This window comes from Ambystoma mexicanum, chromosome 10 (genome assembly GCF_040938575.1).
Source record: "Ambystoma mexicanum isolate Mex_15411 chromosome 10, UKY_AmexF1_1, whole genome shotgun sequence".
NCBI classification, from domain to species: Eukaryota; Metazoa; Chordata; class Amphibia; order Caudata; family Ambystomatidae; genus Ambystoma; species Ambystoma mexicanum.
Window position 1 is genome coordinate 251,694,784 of NC_090932.1, and position 27,254 is coordinate 251,722,037.

A 27,254-nucleotide genomic window follows, 5' to 3' on the forward strand; every position below is an offset into this window, starting at 1 on the left:
ACAGGTTGAATCCCCGGGTCCGTGCTTAGAAACCTCTGGGTATTAAGCACATTATAAATAACCTATCATATCATATCATATCATATTTCAGCTCAGGAGGGTGCACACATAGAGGGACACCACATCAATGCATGGGATTGGGCATCTATAGAGTCTGCAATAGAACAGTGTGGTCCAAAGGCCGATGTGAACAACCAGCGCTAATACTCAATGTTAGGAATATAAAAAAGGCAGCGTTCAACTTGAAAATTTGAGGTTGCCAGGACCAAGAACCCTCAGTAATAGAAAAGTTAAGTGTAATCAGTGAACTGCGCCAATTAACAGTAATACAATAACAATTGAGTTATATTTTTAATTTGATTCCACAGCCTGACACGTGTTTCGAGCAAAGCTCTTTTTCAAAGGCGATGAACCTTGTCCAAGAAGAATCTTAATATTACTTGCAATTGCAATAACAATTAGAGGAAATCAGCCTTCCGGCAACAACTGTATCCAAGGGAGAGCCTGTTGTTGCCGGAAGGCTGATTTCCTCTAATTGTTATTGCAATTGCAAGTAATATTAAGATTCTTCTTGGACAAGGTTCATCGCCTTTGAAAAAGAGCTTTGCTCGAAACACGTGTCAGGCTGTGGAATTGAATTAAAAATATAACTCAATTGTTATTGTATTATTGTTAATTGGCGCATCTATAGAGTCTGGCTGCCTGATTCCAAAATGGTGTAGCTGCCTTTTGTGACCTCAGCCGTCCAGCTGAGGGCCACGCCAAAGGAACTAGCACTTCATTCAGAACGCATAGGAAAAAGGCAGACCCGACAACCCAAACCCAATCATATGCTCTTGGCAGTTACCAGGCTCAGTTGAAACCAGTCAAACCCTTATTCCCACAGTCATGGAAAAAGGAGGGTGAGAAAAAGGAGTTGAGCCAGACTTGGGGTGTGGAAGCAAGGAGTCGGCCAGCATATGCAGAGAAAGGTGGAGTGGAAAAAGACCAAAGGAGAGGACATTGACATGTGAGGGGTGGAAATTAAGAGGCGTGAGAGAAGGAGTGGGATGAAAAATATCATGTAAGATGGAGAGTAGATGAAGAGGAGCACATGGAGAGAGAGCGAGGGGTGAAGGGGAAGGTTGGAGAGGGAAGAGGGAAATACATGGGAGAGGTGGCAAGAAGGCAACCGAATGATTAAGGAGAGTATAAGTGGAATGAGAGAAGGTAAGTGACACCCTGAAGGAGAGAAGGTGGCCAGGTGTTGAACTGGGCATGGAGCCTGGTACCTACCAGGTACATCAGATTGCAGTTAAAGGGTCAGAGAATGGAGATAGTAGTACATGAGAAGGCTAATAAGTCCCTGAGTGTGGCGGGCTGCTTAAAGACGTACCTGGAGGAGAACAGAATAGTACTGTGAGGCCCAATAGTTTCTGTATTGTCTCACACCTGACCCTTGTCAAAAAACTCAGTGGTGCTGGCAAGCTGGTGGCTGGTAGCTGAAGTCCAGGAGGACATAACACAACATCATCCAACCGACCCCCGTTATGACCATGACAGACCTGGACCAAGGAAGATGTGCTTCAGGAGCACCATTATATCCCAAAGAATGTTAGTGACTGATCTATGCAGCTGAACAAACATGAACCCCGGAAAGATAAGCTTTTTCTGAGGGCTGCCTAGGCTCGGGCCGTGGGACGTTACCCATTATGTACACCCCCAGCCGCGGGACGATAGCTATATTATGGATCAATGGTTATGTACTTTGTCCTGAGGACAGTGGGAGGGTCTAAACTTTTCTTTTTAATTGAAAGGCCTCTCATAGCTGTCGAGTTTCTGAACATAATTCACCCTCATACTGTTCTGATGAAGAGAAACAAAGTGCTAATGTGACAACCCAGTGGATTACAACATCACTTCTGATCATTGTGAGCACAGTAATAATTTCATGGAAGAATTGAGGGCATTGCTTTGCTTGGTGATCTGATGTGACTTTGGAAAAAAAAGGCTCTCACTTGTTTGGAACAAAAGGTTTTGTGGTCTATTGAATATTTGACTTATCTGTAGATCGCAAACCGTACCTGTGATGTAATGAACACTTTATTTTTGTGTCAGCATCATTTATTACATCATGTGTTGAAAATTATGAGAATGACTAATGTTGTCATGAAGTTCTTAAACACAATTTTCTGCATATCTATATTTCTGTGGATTTTGTCTCGAGTGTTCGATCACCGCAAGTGATTTCTTTGTGCTAAAACCCAAAAGACTGGAAGAAAACACAGTTTAAACAGAGAAAGCAGAGGGGAAGTGACCTGATGGATTTGATGGGTGAAAGAGAGGATGTGCTCAAATCAGATTTAAGACTTAGGGTACAGGACAGGGCTATGTCCCCACAGAAGGGGGCAGGGGTGGGTAAACGTTGGTATCCCAAAAAATGGGGGATCAAAGATGATGATCACGGTCTCACCGGAGTTCAGTGGTGCTTCAGCTGCCCCATTGAAGACATACAGGAACACATTTTAACTACAGTGTCAACCAATTACTACATCAACAGGGCACCCTGCTCTGCCCCATCAGCCTAAGGGTTAAATAAGAAGTCAAAGGAGAAAACAAGAGAAGCTAGTGGCCAGGCATAGATATTAACATGCATAGAGGAAAGAGAAGGACCTTGTGCGACACCAAAGGACAGAGGTCAAGGAAAGGAGGTGAAGGGTGCTGGATCAACATACTTAGATCTATCACAAAGAATTAAGGATAAGCAAAGCTAGTGCCATACCAGTGATGCTACAAGCACTGAGGTGGATTAGAAGAATTACATGGTCAATGGTATTGCATGATGCTGCCACATTGAGTAGGACAAGGTCTGCTGTACCACTGCCATCAAGCATGCTGGGGAGAACATATTCAATGCAGCATCTGGTTAGAAACTGGATTAGGAGGGATGTAGGACGCTACAGTGCCGTATGAGGATTTGAAGTGGAGATTAATGGTGGTATCATGGATTTTAGGGGGTTAGGCAAATTATTTATAGTGCACATATTTGCCAGGCTGAATAGATCAAAGGAGGATTTTCTAAGGTTACGGTGACAATGGCGATCTTAAGGTAGGAGGGAACGGTCCGTAGGAGAGAGAGGTGTTTAGAATCGTGAGCCGGACTTCACATATTGGAGCAGAGCTTGACTGCACAATTCAAACTTGGCTTGGGTCCAGCAAGGAGTCCGATTTAAGTTTGGAAAGGCGGGCAGCAAAACCGGTGTGCGTTAGAGGCGAAAAGGCAGATGGCATAGAAGTAGGTGGGATTGAAGAGAGCGAGTGCGAGCCTGAGATTGAGTGATAGAGAGATAGATGGGATACTGCCAATGCTGGCATGAATAGAGGAAAACTTGAAAGTGAAAAAGGCAGAATATTGATCACAGAGTTAAGGGGAGGGGTGACTGAAGAACATGTGGCTAAAGAATGACTAAGTTCATTCAGGATATAAAAGAGAGCCTTCTGAGCATTGAGGGAAGTTTGTATATGAAGGGAAAAGAAGGAACCTTTTAGCTACAAGTATGCCAAGTGTGTAAGCTATGTGATGTGTACAATGGGGATTTGGACTGATAAGGAAGTAATCCTGGTGCCTAAGTCATTCCACAGTCCTTGTGCCTTTTTTAAACACATTTAAGATATCCATTCTAGGAGGCCTGAGATGAACTATTTAACGTGCAAGGATTCATCAATGAGACGGGGCAGGAGAATAGATCATAGAATTTTAGCAGGAGACAGTAAGAGAAAAGGAATTTTGGTGACTCGAGGGCACTCCAGTATATAATAACCACACCATCATCTAAAGAATGAACGTATTTCAGGTTCGAGATGTTCTAATCAAGGCAATGACAAGGCTAGAGGAATCATACAGCAATATTCTAGATAAAAATAGTAGGTCAGGATATGGGGAAAATTACTGAATAAAACGCTATACCAATGGTTAAGTTAGTAAGGTGATCCTGCCTCAAATTTATGTCTCGTTTCTGGTACTTTGTGGCACATGAGTGGTTTCAATAAGTTAGAAACATTTACACTGGAAAACTGTTTTTCACAAAAACAAACGTCCTTAGATATCAATGTAGTCGTTTACACCCGTTAAAGTAGACCTCGACCTCGTGCTTTTTCATTTTTTTATAGTTTTGGTTACCTTTTCGTGTCATGAGGGAGAGATGAAGGGTGATCCAGAATACTCTTCCTATGTTTAATAAGAATTCTGATGATAAAAATGCAGCAATGCTCAAACACGTTCATGTAGTCTCCTTGGAACATCAGCGTAATGTGCTGTTATTGTCACCCATTCCTGGTCATGCAGGTTATCGTGTATCATTAAGAACATGGCGCAAATTGCAGGTCTAGAGGCTGCACTGCCCTATCAGATGGAGAGCTACATGGGATTGTTATAACATTTTAATGTCATGGAAAGTAGCATGATATTATTCACATAAACTCTCTTCTTACTTTTGATTTGCTACCAGTCAATATCTGTGATGACAAATGTCATATGATAATGACTACCTCAGCACATATTTTGATCATAGGTAGCACACAGAGGAATTAGTCGATGTCTACCTGCAGAGCAAATATGAATCCAATTAGTCAGATGTCGCCATTCATTTGAAATGTGGTGGTCCTCCAGCAACTCCACCCTGAGCTAAGTGGCTTCTTGAACTGTGATGATGGCTTCTGGGGGAAGGATGCTCATCGTGTGAAACCCTGGGTTTAAAAAGCGAGTTTGCTTTCTCATCACCAACAGAATTATTGACTTATTTCTTTGCTTTGGATTCTTACAATGCAAGCCCTGCACTCTTTGGACTTTTCTCACATAGAGTAAGCAATCTTTTTTAAAAAAGATGAAACAGGGTTATTCGCCCAACCCTCTTTCATTTAACATTTTGGTTTTGCCTCATCACCTACTTGTTAATTTCCGATAGGATGTGTATGAAAACCAATGCACACACTAAATATCTCATAGTTGCCAGTGTAAATGGCGGCATAAGGACCTTTCAGTTCGGGCGGAACCCAACATTGAATTGACATGAATATTAACAACTTCAAAGAGACACGGAACTCTGTATCATACTATAGAAAGAAGGGAACAGAGTCTTTGCAATGCACTGGTCCTCTTCATCCTGACATAAGGCCTCATCAGGGGTTGGGCAGTATCCCAGCGGTAATACTACCCAACTGTAATAGCAATAGCACCAACCGATCCGGCGCTATCAGTGCCGGATCATGGGTTGGGCGTTAACGGTAAATCCCCATTCCCCATTGCCCCAATTTTCAGCACAAATACTGCGTGCATATACAGCCAGTGGTAATTGCCCAGAAAACAGGGCGCTAAATGGGATTTTTACCTCCAGAAAAAGCTGGTGGTGACACAACCCATTTAGTGCCCAACTCGTGATCAGGCCAGCCCTTAAATGTGGCAGTATTACCGTTATCGCCACATTTAAAGGCTACCGGCCAACTCGTGATGAGGCCCATAGATTCATTCATTAAGATTCCTGGACTACATGTTGCAAGAGGTGGGCAGACGGTTGGTCCCGGTGGTGGTGGTTGGTAACAGGTACTTCAAGGGCCTTCTGGCTATGATCATTTGTATACTCAAAGGAAGATGCTAATGAACTGTTTGCAGAACAGCAAAGTGCTTTGGATTCAGCTTGTCATGGGCCCACCCTCTGGAACTCGATGGCAGTGCTGGCTCGGAATGCCCCCACCATTCTCCAATTTCGCAAATCTCTCAAAACATGGCTCTTTCAACAACACCTGAACAATGACTAATTCCAATGGATGCACATACCGACTCGCAGTACTGTGCTACTATTAAAAGATGGCAGCCCAAATGCGGGCTACCCACACTCTGTACAGCACTCTGCTGCTCTTGTTCTAGTCCAGCAATTTAAACAATAAAAATAAAAAATAAAAATAAATGGCATGTTTTCCTTGTTCAGTCTGTTACTTGACATAGATCGCTTTGTGCTGTCTACGTGTAGACTTCGACTCCTCATGTTTGATTTCTATACCATTTTGCCGACCGATGATCCCTTTAACTGTGTATTGGTATTTCTTGTGTCCTTGCTTTCAGCTACCCATCTCTCTCTGTTTGCAATTTTCTTTCCATACACATTTCTGATTTCGCTTGCATTTTACCACTCAGAAGTAGACCCAAAAGAGCTAAGTTTTTGATGCACATTTGAATGCTTTTTCTTGTGTTCCCATTGGTTGACCTTTCTAAGAACACGCTCCATGTTCAAGCGATGAAGAACTTTTCGATTGTTTCACAAGTCAAATAATTCACTGTTGGTGTGAGGCCTGGTAATGTGGCTCAGTCTTCCATCATTCCTTGATGGGTTAATGAATATCCAATACATTCCTAATAAAAAATAACTCCATAGTTGTCATTTGTGAAGCACTTTACATAAAAAAGTCAGATCATTAAAGAGATATCCGTCAAAACAACCAAGGCTCATGCTACAAACAATCGGGAAATTGAATTCTTGCTGCTTCTACTGTCATGGAGGAATCAGAATTTAATCAGAGGCGTAAAAAGACAGCATTGTCCAGGAAGCAAATATAAACTAGTATCCATCACTGTGTTCCTCTCTGGAATTGAAGAAAGATCTTTGTTCAGACTGGATCCTTTGAAGGAACCATGACTTCCGGGTATATACACTCTGCTTCCTCCTCATTAGACATGAGAAGATTTAGCCATATTTAGGACCCTCTAAGGATTGTCGCTGCAATTTTGCAACCAGAGAATGTTTTGAAGCAGAGCATATGCTTCTCGGAATTCCTTGGCCACAAAATAATAGCAGATTGCGTCAAGGAAGCAGTTACAGTTAGCCATGTAAGTAGCTACATGTACAAACATGTGTATATGTTGCCTGACGTAGCAAGACGCATCGGTGGACTCTGCAATAAACCGTGCCAGGTACCCAACATGCACAGGTAAGAAGCAGATAATGAAGACAATAAGGTTGGCTGTGATTATGTGGACGGCTTTCTTGACCGCCTGCTCATCTTGCAGACTTGCATTGTCCTTCCCTTTGAGAGTTCGGATGATTTGGAAGGAGCAGAAACTGAGAATTAGCAATGGCAACACAAACCCAATACATACAAACATCAAAGCAGTTTTAAAAGGGTGGGTGGTGGTCTTTTGGAAGCAGAGCCTATGTTCAAAGTCTTTGCTCGTCAATGTCTCAAACAAACAGAGCGAAATGAATATTGTCCAAAGCAGACCACACACAATGGTGGCTTTGGGAGGCGAGCTCCACCATTTTGCTTTCAGCGGATGCTTTATCGCAATGTACCGGTGAACAGCTATGATGGTGATGGTAAAGATGCTCATGTACGTGTTGACAAAGTAGACAGACATTAAGCCGACACAGAGCCCGTTGCCCAGGTCCCATCTGCTACTGTAAGAGTACAGTCTAAAAGGGAAGGTGAAGAGCAGGCTGCAGTCGGAGATGATGAGGTTGATCATGTAGACTCTGGATTCGGTCCATTGCTTCAGCTTGCAGCAGAAGACCCACAATGCTAGCGCGTTGAATATCAGCCCCAGCGCAAAGACCGGGACGTAGGCCGTGAGCTTCAGAAGCTGAAGAGTTCCTTCCAGCGGATTGCCACCACTCGTGCTGTTGCAAGGCATTATTGTTGGCTAAAGGCAGGTACTGAAATTGAAAGTGATCAGCATTAGTAGTTGCAATATCTCAATTGTAGTCTATTGTTGTGCTTTGTGGAGCGGATTCCAGAACCCCCCCCCCCCCAACATATATAGAACTAATGTAAATGAGCACATTCAAGACATTATTAACTTGCCCTAAACCAATTAGAATGCAGTCAATAATCTTTTATTGATATAATTTGACACATTCTGACTTCAGCAGAAGCCTAAAACATAACATTGAATAGACTATTCATTGGATTTGACCAGAAAGTGCTCATTGCATTCAGGCCTCGGAATAGGGTAATTTGAACTTGGTATGATGCCCTTCCACAACATATTTCCGTCCACTTCACCTCAGCCAATGGCTTGGGCGCAGGGCTTATTCTACCATAATGACCCCTCACTCAGTCTATAAGGCTTCATTAATCAATGTTAGTGGACGCTCCTGAGAATATTCATTTTCATGCAATGCTCAGCACAAATATGTTTATGCTTGTGTTCTGGTTTGCAGTTCTGTCGCTTCACAGCACATTGCAGCAGCATCTCTGCCAACTGATATAGTGCCCCCAACAGACCAACTTCCCTATTAGTTCTTTTCAATCATGCAACACCGTTGCTCTTCCACAACTAGGCAGGCTCGTCAAAAGAAACGTGTTAGTACAAAACAAAGAATTACAGCTGCAGCACACGCATCATAACAAAACCCACAAGTACGATGTACCTAGCAGGTCACTAAGACAAGGACTTCAGTTACCTGTGAATGTGCACTCATGAACACTCCCCAACACCCCACCCATTTAACTCACAGAAGAGGCATCCACAAATGGGAAAGGTTAAGATTAAGTCATATTGCTTGATTGGGACCCTTCACGCGTGGGCTATACCATCAGGATGTAGGCATTATTTCTTAATCCAGGCCTGCTTTCCCTGTGTTGCACGCCAGTCACCCTCCCTGAAGCTGGGTCCCCCGCCTCGGCCATTGCCACCCTTCTAAACATTATGCGCCCACCACTCACCAGTCGGCTCTCAGCCAGGCTCCCTTTTGTGGTTTTTTTTGGGTCACTTCCTGCCACATTGTGCTGTTGTACATTTTCCCCTGTCTGCACACTTTGTGCTCACCGCTCTCACCACTGCGGACCGCGGGCCCTGGCATGCACCACACTACCAGGCGAACATTGACTTCACTTCCTGTTTTGGCAGAGCCTCCTTTGCCACATCACAAGCACCAAGGATTCTGATGGCTATAGTGGCTTCACTCAGGCTATTACCACTAGGAGGTGAGAGGTTACCGACTCAGTACGACTTGCCACTGCAGCCATTATCACAATATTAAAAATATCGAGTTCAATATATATAGTAATATAAATGATTGCATTTTCCGTATAGGATTAGAAATATTGAGTATATCTATAAAGCATGTTTTGAAGGTATGGGTCTATTTGACCTAAAACATTTGATCTAATCACATTTAATTTAATTTATTTGACCTTTTTTCGGTCTAAAATGCGGGTGGAGACCGCCCGCCTCCACACCCACTTCCCCTCAACCTAATCTATACACTTGCCCAACCCCATCTATATTTAATGAAATTTAACCGAAAGAAAGGTCACCAAATTTCGATTAAATGTTTTAGGCCAAATGTTTTTAGGTTAAATATGCCAATACCGTTTTTGAAGGCGTACAGGTTGGATAACCAAACATTCAAACAGGCATTAGGCATGACTTGAGGAAACCTTGAGCCAAATAGAAGCATAGTGACTGCTGTGTCAGCTCTTGTGAAGATAAAACCAGTACTTTCCATGGCTGCTTACTTTGCTCAGCCAGCCCTTTGAAAGACTATTCAGCAAGTGGTGTGTAGTGTGTCTCTATCGCACCTGAGTGATCACAATACATTCCCAGAATCTCCTGGTGATTTCAAGAAGGGTGAACGTTGGTTTCTATGCGGGGTATGGGCGATCAACATCATGGACATTGCCCCTCCACCACCCCCGCTTTACCCTCACAAGGGCACATTTTCAGAAACCACAGGTGGATTACTCTATCAGTGTACAGAACGACATGTAATGGTGTATGATGCCTCACTATTCCATATGGTAATAGGAACAGCCCATGATCTTCAGACGAATACTTGATTCTGCAGAGGGTCAGCAAGGCAGAGGCGGGCTACTATCTAGGGCTGGACCTGTACTAAGGAAACTTTGCAGCAGCACACACATTGCATTGCACTAGCACGAAGTCGATGTGATACAGACTGTAGGGTCTTTTGTATACTTCACCGTACATGTTCATTTATATGGTGCATGAGAACATTTGAAGCTGTGTTTCTTTTCCCTGTACTGTGGCATTGCATTGAAGCCAGCCTGCCTCTTTTTACTGCTACACAATAAACAGGGCCATGCTGATATCCTACCCCCATACCACATTTTTGTACACGAAATACAAGGACAAAAGCTTTCTGGTTTATTGAAAAGTTGGGCTTTTATTATTATTATTATTATTAGGGTATTTCCTGGGGTTTACCCCAACATTTAGAGAAAAAAAAGGTTGAATGCGCGTTTACTGTGCGTTCGACCTGGTATAAAAAATCGAAGCGCATAATACCTAACAAGGGGAGCAGAGGTTTGCAGGGGTGTCCCCTGCTCCCCTAGTTTGTATTATTGGTTGCAGGCGTATCCCCACATACAATACATGACCAGCACGGGTGGGCATGGGGGGGAACCAAAATCCCCAAAACTTGAATTACAAAATGCAAACAAATAGGCTTTGTAATTCGTGTTTTTGGGATTTGGTTTTATAACCTAGACCCATTTCCTGAGCGCATACCTACCTTTGGGAAGAAACAGAGCATTTTACAAGTCATAGGGGTAAGTACACAATGTGGGAAGCAGAGAAACAAAGGAGAGGGAGGTAACAATGGGGGGGGCAGTCATTTGGCAGCAATAGATCAACAGGCAACTATGGGGAACACAAGGTGGGAACCGATTGCCCAATCTTCCGTAGGGGAGGTCTGTGTGGATCTATGTGTTAAGGAGAAGCCATTCGTTGAGCTTCTTCCTCAACTGAGCAAGGGGCACATCTCATGTTGATGGGGAGGTTCCAGATTCTGGTGGTGAAGACAAGGAAGGCCTATCTTTTTTTGTGTGATTTAGTCAAGAATAAATTCAGTAAAATTTGACTTTTCACAAAACATCAAAAAATTACACAAAACAACATAGACCAAAACCAACAAGCATATACCAAAAACAACTGAACACATTTTCCAAAATGTAAACAAATCCACCTTATCAAACATAAATGAATTCTAAATAAAACAAGAGTGTTAGATATCATATAATGAAATTACTCTCTATTCTATCGGGGGTCCCAATAAATTCCACTCCCTCAGAGGTTTTGCCACGTAAGAAGACTTCATTCCCCGAGGCCAATCTATGCAAAAAACAGTGTAAGAGGCTATGGCAGTGATTTAAATGGAATCAGCCAGTAAAATTGGTGCAGATGGGAACAGCAAATTAGTGATTACATGACAGTACTTTCAGTGGGGTTAGTATAAAAGAATGCAAAAAGAGACAGCGAATTATGTAGTGCAGCTGAAGGCAGAAAAATACAAATAACAAATTGAGTTCATGAGGGGCAGTGAACTAGGCTTTTAATGGGGGCAGAAAAATGGATGCAACAAGCAGCAGATTCAAAATGCAGATTCAAAATGCACTGAGCACATATAAAATGACTCATGTTATACATGAATTGCCATCTGTGTAATGTTGCATTAAGGAAACTAACCCAGGTTAATTAACCATCATGATTAAATGATATCCCATTAACTAATTAGTCCTCCTGTTAACATTGCAATGTAATGCAAAGGAGCACAGATGGAACATTCTGGTTTGTTGGTTCTGAGGAAATAAATGTGCTGCAGAATTAATGTGCTGTTTTTTTCCATCAAAAGGGGTCATTGTTCATGCGGGAAGCAAAAAGATACACACAGGTTCTCTTAGGTGATTGGGTAGAGAGGTCAGAATTCTAGAAGTTGCTGAAAACATCAGAGAGAGGGCAGGTTTAGTTTGAATGACAAGCAGGAGAGATAAATAGAGGTAGGAGAAAGGGTGTGGGCTATTTTGGTTGCTGGCTGTCGGGAGAAGGCGATCAGAGGGAAGCACTGAGCTGACCCAGCATTGAATGCTGCTGGGACTTCGAGGTGACCTTTGGGAATTTGCAACACTTCATTGCAGATAACCACAACAGAGAGGGAGTTTTCCAGATAAAGCACAGAAACTTCATAGTAATGTAAGTAGCTGTAAAAATTGAGGAGTGTGGACGATTGATTTGACTGTGGGGTTCACAGCAGTTAGGAGAAGGGGTAATGTTCGATGTTTTCTTTTTGTTGCACATGCTCAAGAGCAAATGATAGAAGCTAATGTTACAAATATGTTCCATGTACTGTACTCTGATTCATATTTCTTTCTCTTAGATAACCATGGCTTTCATTGCAAGCATCGTCATTTTTAACACACATAAAAGTGGATAAAAACAGAGTTGGTGAAATGATTTTTTTATGTCTGTGGTGATTATTCTCTGGATCTGGGTAGGTAATCAGGAAGTGCCTTGGTGCATATACCATAGTGGTAAAAAATATTTACCACCAGTGGTAGGGTAAAAAAAAAAATAGAGATCCAAAAAGTAAGCTAGCAGGAAACCTGTGTGTGTAAATGTGTCCAGCTATGCGTGCTGGGAGCTGAACCGAACCGTCAACATGGTAGTCTGATGTCGTATCATCAGCACAACATGTGGTAATATTTAATTCCTACTAAATGTGTAAGACCCGGTAAATTGTACTTACAGTCAACGCTAAAACAGAATACAAATACAAAAGGGGAGAGAGTTTGTCTCATCATATAGGGCATTACTATAAATATGCTCACCACTGTTATACCGTCATAATAAATTACCACCAAATTTACCACCAATTTACCCCTAATTTACCACAATACTAAATACCACCAAGTTAGGCAATAGCCCTATGACAAAAAAAATATATATTTGGTGCATTGGCCAGGAACAGACTGTAAAGCAGCTACTGGCCGTGGCAAGTGTGTTCCACACAGCCATTGGTATATTTAAATGGAATTAATTCTGTGGGAGTAGTGTAGCAATGCACACTGTATCGTTATGTCAAATATAGGGCCACATTTTCGGAACTGGTGAAATACCTGGAGGCAAAGTTATTTGCACATGGGGCGTGGTCATCGGACAATGCCATCCTTTGGCGTGACCGCATTTGTGGAAAGTGCAGAAAGAACCATTAAATAATATTTTTGAAGAAGGCAGCATAATCCAAGTCTGCCTCTTGAGATTGTTTAGAGCTTCAGACAAGAATGGTGAAAAAGACTGCTTAATAAGGCTCTGTGCCAAGACCTGGTTTCTTTTAAATCAGTTTCTAAGAATGCAGGAGAATGATGCTGGAGTAATTAACAGAATACAGATCAATTTAGATGAGGCTGATGAGCAGAAGCAAATTAGATTCATGCCATAAAGAAATGCAATCTAAATGCAGTGAATTAGAAAAACAACTGTCTCAGAGAAGGAAACAATTTGAGGAGAGCAAGCAGGAGCTAAAACAACTGAAAGGGGGTAGTAAGTGTCATCAGACAAGATAAAGAGGACACCATTTTGGAGATGCAAACACTTTAAAAAGATAACGTGGAAAGGGAAGAGGAGTTTCAGGCCATTGAACAAGAAATTTCCAAAATGCTGCGGGAAAAGGACAAGAAGGACAGGGAATTTAATCAGCGCCAAATGCAAATAAGTGAAATGCAGAATGTGATTAATAAAATGGGCGATGAGAATTCTTACCTTTGTCAGGAAGCAGACCGACTTCATAAAAAATGCAAAGATTTGGAGCAGCAAATATGTAACTTCAGATCTCAGGAAAAACAACAAGGCACCACATTCAATGGGATTGAGGTTAGCCCCACTTCTACAAGGGGAATAATGTACCAGTGGCTGTACCGGTGGCTAGGCCTGGTTGTAACGCATTTGGGGGGTTTGATGCACCCACTGGCGGTTGCCATCAGTCCTATACACCTGAGAAAAGGAATGAACAACAGAATAATGCAACTCCAAATATAGCGCCAAGTAGTCCTAATAAAATAATGAAATCAATCAAAACTTTGATTAAACCGTTCAAAAAGGGAGTTGATTGTTGCATAGAGGATCACTTGGAAACAGTGCATCAATTTAAAGCTCTTCAAATACCTAGGGAACAGTATAGACAGTATTTTGATCTAACCCTTGATGTTGCTACCACTAGCATTATCAGGGGCCTAAATGAGCAAAAGAATATGTCATGGGCAGAGTTTGAAAACAAGGGTAGACATCACTTCTCACCATACCAGTCATTGCAGGATGCAAAAAAGGAAGCGTATACCATGACATCGAAGCCAAATATGTCACCTCGCCAGTTTCTCCAAGAATTAAAACAAGCATTCTCCCGCTTTGATGTATCTTTTAGCCCTAATTCTGCTGATTTTAAAACTGCCTATTTTTATGTTTTACAAAAAGACATTATATCACAGTTAATTTGCGAGTTTGATCGTGAGAAGTCACTGGAGTGGATTGTAGAACAAGGGACTAAACTGTATAGGTCATATATTGTCAGAGTGAAGAGAGAGTTAGAAATAAAGAGGTAAAATAAAAATCTAAACACTCCACGCCAATGGTAATGGAAATAAGATCTGCAAAAATGCCACTTGAATCCACCCAAGCCCAGGTCAGGAATAATAGGACATCTGATCAAAGAGGCACGCCACAGAGGCTGCCATCCCAAACACTGATGTTCCAGTCACATGATCCGAGCAATGGAGAAAATTACATTAGTCCTAGATATATGGGAGACAGACCCAGGGTAGGATACCGGCCCGATATGTCTGGCATGAACAACAATCAAAGACAAAATCAAGATCTAAGAAACAATGGTCCATACCAGAAATTGGGGGCACAAAGCAGATTTGACCCCAATACTATGGTATATGGCAATCAAGACAGACGATATGTAGATCGGTTCATTGAAAATGGAAATCAGTATAGAAGACAGTTCCCACAAAATGAAAAACAAAACATGAACTATGCCTCGCGCCACTATAATCAGTCACCACCACCAGTGGATCACAACCAAAGAATGGTCTCAGTGCGCTCCCCAACTCCCATGAATCAAGAATTCAGAAACAACTCAAATATTAATCAATCTCCTGAGAGATACCAGAACAGGTCCAAACAGGCTGAAAGTAACCAGTACCGCCCTAGGCCGGTAAGAGAAGATTCCAGGGAAATTGACAGATTTCAATGCCTTGAGGCCCAAGTTAAAATGTCTACGCAAATAGGAAAACTCTGTTTAGTTCAAAAGCAGCCACAAAGTAAGGGAGCAGAATGTCAAAGGAGTGATCGTGTACGCTCTGACAAAAAGTGTTTATGTAACAGCCCCTGCAATAATAAAGGTACAGAATCCCATAAACCAGTTTTGTGTAACGGCCCTGAATTGCTTGGCGATTTATACATGAAGATGATCACAAATGAGAATGAGGAAGGGGAGGAACATGCCAATAAAAAGGGTGTGTGGTTCAATTTAGAGTTGAACCAGACTATTGAAGTGTGCACAAATGAAAGACAGAAAGGAGAAAATAAACAAGAAATTCCAAAAGAGCAGAGAGACAGATTAAAACAAGACATCACATGCCATGATAAAACACCTGATAAAGAGGTAGGATTAGTTGTTAAAATATCCTGCCTTGATAGTCAAAATGCTGATGAAAGGCAGACAGAAAAATTGAGTACTCAAAAGGAGGGCACAGGCCAGTCACCGGAACAGTACTTTGAGCCACACATTTTTCAAGAGACCAAAAAGACTGATACCGTGCCAGATGCAAATAGGTGCTCAGAGTCTGAAAATGACAAGTTACCATGTGATGTTTATGAGGATGTTCAGTCAGAAAACTGCAGTGTGGGCACTGATGGTCCCGGAAAAGAAGGGCGAACAGTGGCTACACTCCAGATGGCTTCTGAACATGGAAAAATAGACAGAGATTCCCACATTGGAATAGACAAAAAGGAGGGAAAAATATAATTTCACTTGCCCATATGTTTGGCAAAAAGTGAAATGGGCCTGAGAAAAGTGAGTTCTGAAATCAGCAAAAACTCACACTTTTTGTGTGTGCTGGAAGAAGTTGAGGACAGATATTATGCTCCTATCACTGTGGAAGAGAAGGTCAATGCATTTGCAATGATTGACACAGGTGCATAGACCACAATCATGTCCAAAGAGTTGGTAAAGAGTATCAATGAAGGGAGAACTAAGAGAATCATATAAAAGTGAGACAAAAAGAAGGACCAGTATGTAACTTAAATGGTGAGGAGATACCTATCGAAGGTGTCACTGAGGTTGACATAAAGATAGGAAAACACAGGATGAGACAGGAAGTATTGATCACATTCCTCAGTGAAATTACCTTTTTGATGGGAACTGATTGCCTGAAGAGGTTGCCACCCCTCATTGAGAGGGTAAATGGGGTTTTATGGTCCCTAGCCAAAAAACCATTGAGGCCTAAGAAAGTAAAGTCACAAAACAAAAGTGTAAAAGGATGCCATACTGTGGCTAAATCAGATGATGTAGTGGAGGTTTATCTTCAAAATGGCTGTGTGCCTAGTGTCACTGTCATCTTGATGTGTCAGAGTGAAATGCAAAGTGAAAAAGAGAAGCAATCCGTTGAGATTTATTTAGATCCTAGAAAGAAATGGCAAACAGAGATAGATGAAAATACTTTGCTCTTTTACTTAAAGGAAGAGAGGTGCAAACAGAATGTTATCCCTGAGGTAACCACAGAAAAGCATATTACAACACTTTCTGAAATATACATGGGAGATGGGGAGTCATGGATCCCTACTGGTGTAAATGGTCATTCTGGAATGATAAAAGCCCCCTGAACAGGAAAGAAGTTTCATTAATAAGAAACTATTCCAGCGAATGCTTGAAAGGGAGGAAATCCCAAAATTCAGAATTAAAAACCAACACGTTTTCGGGTTAGATGAGCCAGACTCAGAGAACAGAGTTGTAGGTAGATGCTTGCTAAAAATTACCATTGGCACAAAAACTATCTGTCACAATATGTGGATAGTGAGTGGGACACAAAATGATTTTTATTGGGGAAATGACATTATGCACAGAATGTGTATGGTGTTGGACTTCCTTAATCACAAAGTGTGGTCCAGGTTAGGGGGACCTGCACCTGAGTTTGAAGACTAGAGACCGGCTTATCATTGTGCGCAATTGGTGCCATATGCAATTGAGCTACAGGTGAAGAAGGATGTTACCATTCCTGCATTCACCAGGCAAGTCCCTATAACACTAAAACACAGAAATGGAGAGCAGATGAAGGATTCTGATGCATTTGTGTGCATAAATGAATACATGAAGCAAAAAGGACTAGAATGTGAATATACACAACTGTTGGAGATTGGGGATGGGCCCGTCAAAATTATGGTGGATAATAAAGAAGGTCAAGCTATTTATTTAGAAGATAATTCAGCATTAGGTATGGCAATATAAAAATCACATTATAATGAAGATTTCAGTAATACAGTGATTGGGAACATCCCAGAGAAATATGTGAATGCACAGAGTGAATTGCCAGAGTCTCTGGATTCTTAACCTAAAGGGATATTCAAAATTCAGTCTGTGTATCCTTATGATTCCAGTGAGACAGTGTGCTGTCACAAAGAGAATTGTATATTATTTGATTTAAGTGAAAAGGAAACAGAAAAACAGCATATTGAAATGGAGAGTGATATTCCAAAATATTTAAAGGTGGCGACCCTACAGAGAAATACAGCCACACGATTAGAAGAGAGCACAGAGCTCCATTGGAGGAATTTCCAGAATTTTCAAAAATGGTAGAGGAACAAGTTCTGGCAGAAGATGCATGTGGCAGTTAAGAGGATAGGAATGAGTTGAGAAAAATATTTATGGAATTTAAAGAGGTTTTTGCCAAGGACGCTTATGATTGCGGCATAACTGATTGGCATGTCGCCACATTACCAGAAGGACATGGTAGGGATCCAGTATTCGTGCGTCAATATCAGTTACCATTGGCATGCCTGAAATCAATTGCAGAGATAATTAAAAATTTAGAATCCAGAGGAATTATCAGGCCCATTCATAGTACCTCAAACACTCCCATTTTGGGTGTGTTAAAACCAAATGGTTAATGGTGTCTGTGTGCAGACTTGAGAGTATTAAACAAAAGAGTACCAGTGTCCAGATGGCCGCTCCCATTTATTGATCAAGGCCTCACACAGGTTCATGGGTCAAAGGTATTTACCACGTTAGACCTTACAGCTGGGTAATGGTGTGTGCCACTGGCTGAAGACATACAAAATGTGTTTGCATTTTCTTTTGATAAAACTCAATACACATGGTCCAGAACACCATTTGTGCATGTCAACAGTGGATTTGAATTTGGGATATTTCTAAGAAAAGCACTCCCAGATGCAGCATAAAGGGGAACAATAGTTTAAGTGGATGATGTTCTGTTTAAAAATGAAAAACCTAAGGAGACATTTTAATGAGATTAGACATGTGCTTGACAAGTTACAGATAGCGGGAGCCAAAATATCTTTGCAGAAGGCACAATGGTGCAAAAAGAAAGTACATTTCTTGGGCCATGAAATGACTGAACATGGGTTGAATCCACAGAAGAAAAAGGTGGAAGCAATACATAAACTGAAAAATCCTACTAACTTGAAAGGATTGAAAGGTTTATTAGGGATGACAGGATATAACAGAAAATGTATTGAGAATTACGCTGAGATCACTCAACCCTTAACTAAATTACTGAAGTAGAGTGTACCATGCAAATGGGAAAAAGAGCAATCTTAAGCAGTGGCTAAATTCTCTCTCATGAAAGCACTGTGTTTGGCCTATCCCATAAAGAATCAGGATTTCTTTGTGGAAATAGGCATCACAGATCAGTGTATGTCAGCTGTAATATCTCAGGGGCATGATCTGAATCACAGAACTATCGCCTATGAGAGCAAAGCGTTATCTCAGGTTGAAACTAAATTTAGTGGATGTGAAAAATTTCTTCTGACCACTGTGTGGGCGTCGCAGCATTTCCGTCCCATTATTCAGGGAGAAAAAGTAATTATTGAAACAAATCACCAACCCTTGCAATTTTTACAAAGTAAAAGAATTAGATCAGGTAATTTGGCACAGTCCAGAATTACTTCCTGGACATTGGCATTCCAAGGATTCCCTGTAGAAGTAAAATATGCTCAAAATAAAAGGAGCCCAGTTGCTCAGGGGATGGCAGATCTGCATGATTGCGCAGCTAAATGCATGCCTGATGAAACAGAAATAGAGACCAATTTTAATGCATTTGAACAATCCCCACACAAAGCTTTCAATGAAGAGGTGTGCAAAGATTTACCAACAGTGTATGTGGATGGATGCACATATCATGTGGAAAATAATGAAGAGAAGCAACTCGTGGTGGGAATAGGAAATATTTTGTTCAAATGTGACAATATTCCAAGGGTGAGCCGGAGAATTGGAGCTAGGAGTAGCAGAGCTGGCTGCCATTTATAAGGCAGTTGTCACCGCAATTGAAAATAAATTCAAGGAAATTGTCATAGTGACTGATTCTGATTATGCACAAAAAAGTTTTGTGGAGTATTTGCCTGGCCCGAAGGTGAAAGGTATGCTCACATATAAAAAAAAACCTTAGACATGGGAAAATGATCCAAGCCATAGACAAATTAGTGTCAGAAAATGCTTTAATAATACACTGGAGGAAAATCCGGGGTCATTTAAAAGCACCAGGAGAGGATAAGGAGGGAAATTACAAAGCAGATCAATTGGCCAAAATTGGTGCAGTCATGGGAGTGTTATTTCCCATTGAACACTTACTTGGTGAAATACAGCTAGATGCGATCACACACTCCGAATCTCCAAAAGAAATCGAACAGCCTGTAGTGCAATGGAGTTATGATACCACGGATGAGGAATTGATTAAAGAGCAGTGTTAGGCCTATTTTATAATCATTTGGTAGATGTAGAACAAAATCCTCTGTCTGAAAATGATTGCAAAGGAAAAGAAGAATTGACAGTACTGTTTAAGAACAAAAAAGAACTAGACTACAAGATGGTTTGATGACTAGGGAGTCTGTAACAAGTCAAATACAATGGGTGGTACCTCTTTCATTCAGAGGGCTAATGTTACACCATGCACATGACGCAATAACTGCAGGACACAGAGGCTCACAAAAGACTTTAGAGATCCTAAAGGACTATGCTTCTGGCCGCATATGTCCCAAGATGTGGAACTATACACCCAAGGGTGTCTGATATGTGCACAATTTCAACCTGCTTCACCTATGCATAGGGCTTCATTGATGAAAAGAGGTTTGACTCTTCCATGGTTAGATTTACAAATTGACTATGTTGGGCCTGTAAAAAGATCAGCTTGGGGAAATAAATATGTATTAACTGTAGTATGTCTGATATCCAAATGGGTGGAATATATTCCTGCACCGGATTACAGTGCGCAAACTGCAGCCACATTATTGGTAAATCACATATTTTCAAGGTTTGCATTACCCCAAATGATAGAATCAGACAGGGGAAGTAATTTCACTAGTGCCTTGATCAGCAAGGTGTGGCATATATTGGGGGTAAAGAGGAAACTGCACATATCTAATAGGCCATCTTCATCGGGGGGAGTGGAGAGAAGCAATAGATCTATAGTAGACATACTAAAGACATTTGTAGCTGAGGCAGGCTCCAGTTGAGATTTACGGTTGCCTTTAGTATTAATGGCCATTAGATCGACCCCTGCTAAGGCAACATGTATTAGCCATCATGAGATATTGACAGGAAGAAAAATGGTATTGCCACACCACTTATTGTAGAGGACACATGAGCAGACACTTTTAAGTGCCTCCACAGTTCACGAATATGTGGAGGAATTGAGGAAGCACTTGCAACATGCATTTGCATTTGTACAGAGGAATCTGGAGAGAGCTGCTGAAAGTGCAAAGACCCATTATGATAGAATGACATCTGTAAAAGAATACAAGATAGGTGATCAGGTGTATAAATATCACTTTGGGAAACACAAGCATAACAACTCTAAATCTCTAGCAGCATGGGAAAGGCCATTTGAAATTGTGGACAAAATGTCCCCTGTAGTGTATAAAATTATCAAGAAGGAGGGTGAAATGGGACAGAGCAATCTGTACATGTCAACCAAATTAAACCCTGCCACCCAAAACATGAGGTGAAAAGGCTTGAGCGAGTTGAGACTAGTTGAATGCAATGGATTCAGTGAAAATAAAGCTGATAGTGTAATTAAGGTAAACATGCCTGGTTGTCAGGAGGTATAATAAGAGCATGAAAACACGTAGTAATTTTGTCTGCTAGCAGATATATTGAACAGAGACTGATTCATAGTACATGTGACACAGTGTCATTTTGTTTTGTTCATGTTCATTTTTGTGCCATTTTTCATTTATGGATCAAGGAGCATACTATTATGCTGTGTTCCTCCAAAATAGGGGGTGGACTGTGGAGAAGAAGTTTTCAATTTCATTTTCCTATGCAGTTGCACATTTGTGCTGTGTATCCATGGGAGAGTTGTCTTATCCCGGAGAATGTGTACATATGAGATGAAAGTGGAGTCTATGGTGTTTATTTTGAGATATGGACTCTTTATTTCTTTATGAACCTTTAAATGTGGACAATTTGGTGGGGAGTGTACGTTTTATTTTGTTTTATTACATATGGAGATACATATGTGGACTAATGTACACATTTTATTTATTTTATTTTATTTTACTTTACATACAGACATTTGGAACATGGACATTTTTTCATTGAGAGATACACATACTTTTATTTTTATTATTGTATTATTGTTTTAACTGTAATTTTTTCTGATGGTTGATGGAAAAGGAGATCGAAGGATGCTGAGCTCTCCCTGAGAAATTAATTGATTACTATTCCTCCCGCTATGATGTTGTGAACGGTCATAGCTGACGGAAAAGGAGAGAATGTAAGAGGCTATGGCCGTGATTTCAAAGGAAGCAGCCAGTAAAATGGGTGCAGATGGGAACAGCAAATTAGTGATTACATGACAGTACTTTCAGTGGGGTTAGTATAAATGAATGCAAAAAGAGACCGCGAATTATGTAGTGCAGGTGAAGGCAGAAAAATAAAAATATCACATTGAGTTCATGAGGGGCAGTGAACTAGGCTTTTAATGGGGGCAGAAAAATTGATGCAACAAGCAGCAGATTCAAAATGCAGATTCAAAATGCACTGAGCACATATAAAATGACTCATGTTATACATGAATTGCCATCTGTGTAATGTTGCATTAAGGAAACTAACCCAGATTAATTAACTAACCATCCTGATTAAATGATATCCCATTAACTAATTAGTCCTCCTGTTAACATTGCAATGCAATGCAAAGGAGCACAGATGGAAATTCTGGTTTGTTCGTTCTGAGGAAATAAATGTGCTGCAGAAATGAATGGGCTTTTCTTTCCATTCAGAGAAGTCATTGTTTGTGCAGGAAGCAAAAAGATACATACAAGTTCTCGTTAGGTTATTGTTGTTGTTATTGCTATTGTTATTTTGCATTTATATAGCGCCTTATGTACCATTGGTATGGTCTGAAGGCGCTGGTAGGTTGAACTCCCTTGGGAACCGAAGTTCAGGTCAGTAGAGAGAGTAGAGAGAGTCTAAAGGTGCGTGTGAGCACCGAGTATGTGTGCAGCTCGTGCGGTATCGTTGTAATAGCTGCTTCTTAGCCATAGGTGTGGTCGTTGAGACATCAGGAGTATGTGTTCGTTCTGGCAGGATTTATCCAGACTGGATGTGGCTGCGTTAGGCCTCGGGAGAACGCCTGGCTGGGGGGGTGAGTAACCAGCAGTGTTTACTTAGAGTGATGTGGAGTGGGCGGCGGATGTTGGTATGAGAACAGTTATACCGAATGGTGTCATAGTATCTCTGTGTTCTAGTTGAGTGATGATGTAAAGGAGAGAGTAAGCGTGGTGATGTGATATGATGGGTTGTATGGTCTTTCAAACATTCTCTGCATTCCAGACCATACTATATACATCACGCAGTCCGTTCTATGCACACCTATCCACTCCATGCATCCCATTCTGCTCCGTACACTCTGGTCCGTTCCATGCACTCATGTATTCCGGCTCGTCCCTCGAGCTCGAGATCTCTCCACGTGCTCTAGTCGACCCCACGCATGTACTCTTGTCTTCCCCACGCATGTACTCTTGTCGGTTCCACACATGTACTTTTGTCAGCCCCTCGCATGTATTCCTGTCTGCGTCAGGCATGCACTCCTGTTTGTCCCACGCGTGCACTTCTGTCTGCTCCACCCAAGCATTCCTGTCTGTCCTATGCCCTACGCATTCTGCAGCTCTACGTATTCAGCCATTATACGCACTCATCAGTATTGGATGCAATCTGTGCTTGTTCGTTCTACGATCTTGTCCGCTCTACGCAACACGTCTGTCTACTCTGACACTCGTTCGTTCCGGCATTCATCTGCTTTATGTCCTCACATGCACTATGCGTTCACCTGTTTTACGCACTCATCCCCTCTACTCTCTCATGCTGTCTACGCACTCATCCTCTCTACGCTCTCATCCCCTCAACGCATTCATCCCCTCTATGCACTCATCCCCTCTATGCATTTATCCCCTCTACGCATTCATCCCCTCTACGCACTTGACCCCTCTACCTATTCGTCCCTCTACACACTTATCTGCTCCCCGCACTCATCCGCTTTAAGGACTCAAGCTTTACATGTATTCAACAGCAATATCCTGTTCCATATATTCATCTCTACACTCATCTGTTCTATGCCTTCATCGGTTCTGTACACTCATCCACACTGTACACTTATCTACACATCCGCTCAATCAGCTCATCTGCTCTTTCCGCTCATCCGCTCTATCCACTCATCCGCCATATACGCACTCGTCACCTCTACGCACTCATCCCCTCTACGCATTCATCCCCTCTATGCACTCATCCCCTCTACAAACTCATCCCCTATACACACTCATCCCCTCTACACATTCATCCCCTCTACGCACTCGTCCCCGCTACGCACTCATCCCCTCTACGCACTAGTCCCCTCTACGCACTCATCCCCTTTACGCATTTGTCCCCTCTACGCACTCGTCTCCTCTACGCACTCGTCCCCTCTACGCACTCGTCCCCTCTTAGCACTCATCCCTTCTACGCACTCATCCCCTCTACGCACTCATCTCCTCTACACACTCATCCTACCTACGTATTCATCTCCTTTACGCATTCATCTCCTCTACGCACTCATCCCGTCTGCGTACCCATCCCCTTTACGTACTCCTCCCATTTTATGCACTCATCCCTCTAGGCACTCATCTGCTCTCCGCACTCATCCACTTTAGGCACTTGTGCTTTACACGCATTTAACAGCATTATGCTGTTCCATATATTCATCTCTACACCCATCTGTTCTATACCTCCAACCGTTCTGTACACTCATCTTCACTGTACACTTATCCACTCATCCGCTCTGTCCATTCATCCACTCTATCGACTTATCCGCTCTATCTCCTCATCCGCCCTATCCACTCATCCACTCTATCTACTTATCCACTCTATCTACTCATCCGTTCTAATCCATCATCCACTCATCCACTCTATCTACTTATCCGTTCTATCTACTCATCCACTCTATCCACTCATCTTCTCTATCTACTCGTCCGCTCTATACATCCATTTGCTCTATACATTAATCCGTTCGGTACACTCATCAGCACTATAAATTCATCCGTTCTATGTACTCATCCACTCTATCCACTCATCCGCTCTTATCCATTTGTCCGCTCTATCCATTTGTCTGCTCTATCCATTTGTCTGCTATATACAATCATCAGCTCTATACACTCATCTGCTCTATACACTCATTTCTTCTATACAGTAATCCGCTCTGTACATTCGCCAGGTCTGTACATTCATCTGCTCCAGCGATCTACACGCTCTCCGTAGTTCCATATTCATCCGTTATCAATACTCATGTGCTCTACATACTCATCCGCTCCACAATATACAGTCATCGATTCTATACACTCATCTGCTCTATACACTCATTTGTTCTATACACTCATCCTCTCTATACATTTCGCAAGGCCTGTACATTCATCTGCTCAGTGATCTACACACTCTCCGTACTTCCATATTCATCCGTTATCAGTACTCATGTGCTCTACATACTCATCTGCTCCATGTACACATCTGTTCTACACACTTATCCGCGGTACGCTCATCCGTTCCGGACATTCATTCATTCATTCATTCATTCATTCATTCTTCCACTCACGCATTCTTCCACTCAGCGCATTCTTTTGTTCTACCTGATTTAACCATTCTAACTGATTCATCCGCGCCATTCATTTTGTTCACTCCGGAAGCATTCTGTTCATTTCAGGAGTTTAAATCACTTTACTGTTTCCGTATGATTTATTCTTATTAATCTTTTCACAGCTTTCATCTACTTTGTTCGTTTATTCTGTTTGCTCTTTTAGGGGTTGTTAGCTGTTAGTTTCTCACATCAGGGGGTTTGATGGATTGGTGTCCGTGAGTTGCTGTTGGTCTGTTTGGGTTAGTTTGGTGCGTGTTGGTTTTAGGGGAAGAGCCAGGTTTTTAGCAGTTTGTGGAAAGACATTAAATCCTCAGTTAGGCGGATGTGGAGTGGGAGTGGGTTCCATAGTGTGGGGGCCAAGGCTGAGAATGATGATCCGCCTAACCTGATTGAGTTTGTCTTCGGTATGACTAGGAGACCGGCTGAGCTTGATCTTAGGGTGCGTGGGGGGTGGTAGGGTTTTAGCTTGTCTTGAAGATATTGAGGTCTAGTTTTATGCAGTGCTCGATGGGAGATGCACAAGGTTTTGAAGGTCACTCTTCGGGCTACTGGAAGCCAGTGAAGCGTCTTAAGGGCTGGGGAGATGTGGTCTCTTGGACCGAGCGCAAGTAGCAATTTGGCTGCCGCGTTTTGTGCTCTTTGGAGTTTATTCAGTTGGTACGCGTGAACTCCGAGGTATGGGGGGTTTGCGTAGTCCAGTCTTGATATAACGATTGATTGGACCACAGAGAGTCTGTTGGGAAAGGAGAGATATGGAAAGATGCGTCTAAGGGTTTTAAGGTGGTAGTGGCAGGACTTTGAGACGTTGTTGACTTGGCGCGAGAGTGTTAGGTCAGAGTCTAGGGTGCATCCAAGATTTTTCACTGAGTTGGAGGGGGTTGGTGAGTTGGTTGCCTATGGCGGATGGCCAGGGTAGTGGGTGCGGAAGGCGTTCGGAGTTGCCACATACCATGATTTCCGTCTTGGAGGGGTTTAACAGGAGGTGGCTTTGGGTCATGCAGAGTTCTATGTCGACGAGGCAGGAGGCTAGGTCAGGTCGGGAGTTGGGTTTTGAGTTCAGGAGTTTTAGAATTAGTTGAGTGTCATCGGCGTAGTTGTAGCACAGGATGTTGTGTGAACGAATTATTGGTGGGAGGGTGATTAAGTAGAGATTGAACTGGAGGGCAGATAGGCATGCTCCTTGTGGGACTCCTGTGTCGACTGGTTGGGTTTGGGAGGTATAGGTGGAGAGTATCGTTGTTTGGTACCGATCTTTGAGGAATGAGGCTATCCATTTAAGAGCAGTTCCATGACTTCCTAGGGAGTGGAGGCGGTCTAGGAGGATTGAGTGATTGATTGTGTCAAAGGCAGCGGATAAGTCAAGAAGGATTAGTGCTGCGCATCCCGCAGAGTCTGCTGTCATTTTAAGGTCATCCCAAATAGAGTTTAGGGTGGTTTCAGTTCCGTGACGGGCTCTGAAACCTGATTGAGCGGGGTCTAGGAGATTGTTGGCTTCGACAAAGGCATTTAGTTGGGAGTAGGCAGTTCGGTCAATGAGTTTGGCAAGGACTCTGGTGTTTGAGATGGGGCGGTAGTTTTTGGGCTCGAGAGGGTCGAGCAAAGGTTTTTTAATTAGAGGTTTGACGTGAACCGTATTGAATGCGTCGGGAAAGATACCAGAGGAAAGGGAGGTATTTATGATGGATCTTGCATGTTCTCCTGCGCAGGTGGAAGCAAACATTTCTTTGAGGGTTGTGGCTGGGCAAGGGTCTAGCGGCGAGCCAGATGGTTTGCGGGCAGATAGGAGTTTGCGAAATTGTTCTGGTGATATTGGACTAAAAGATTTGAACGTTGGTTGCATAGTGGTCGCAGCTGGTGGGCCAGCTGGTATGGGGGGAGGATTGCTTGGGGGATGTAAGAGAGCCAGTTTGGTGGCTAGGGTATTTGTTCTTTTGAGAGCTGTGGTGTAAAAGTGAAGGGAGAGTGAGTCGCACAGTCATTGTGAGGGGGTCAGGATGGTCATGTTGCAAGTCAGATTGGTGAATTCGGAGATGATTTTGTGGAGTTCTTTGCTTGGGTTTTTGCAGTTTAGGATTCGGGAGTTGTAGTGGACT

General features: G+C 42.3%; 1 protein-coding gene across 1 annotated transcript in view; it reads right to left on the bottom strand.

The window, feature by feature from the left end:
- Positions 1 to 687: 687 nt before the first annotated feature.
- LOC138491325 (G-protein coupled receptor 35-like) overlaps positions 688 to 27,254 on the bottom strand; it is a 111,624-nt gene continuing 85,057 nt past the window's right edge. Inside the window, exon 3 of the mRNA XM_069617780.1 lies at positions 688 to 7,682. Coding sequence (XP_069473881.1) covers positions 6,737 to 7,660 — 924 coding nt within the window. The 5' untranslated portion in view covers positions 7,661 to 7,682 and the 3' untranslated portion in view covers positions 688 to 6,736. The remainder of the gene's footprint in view (positions 7,683 to 27,254) is intronic.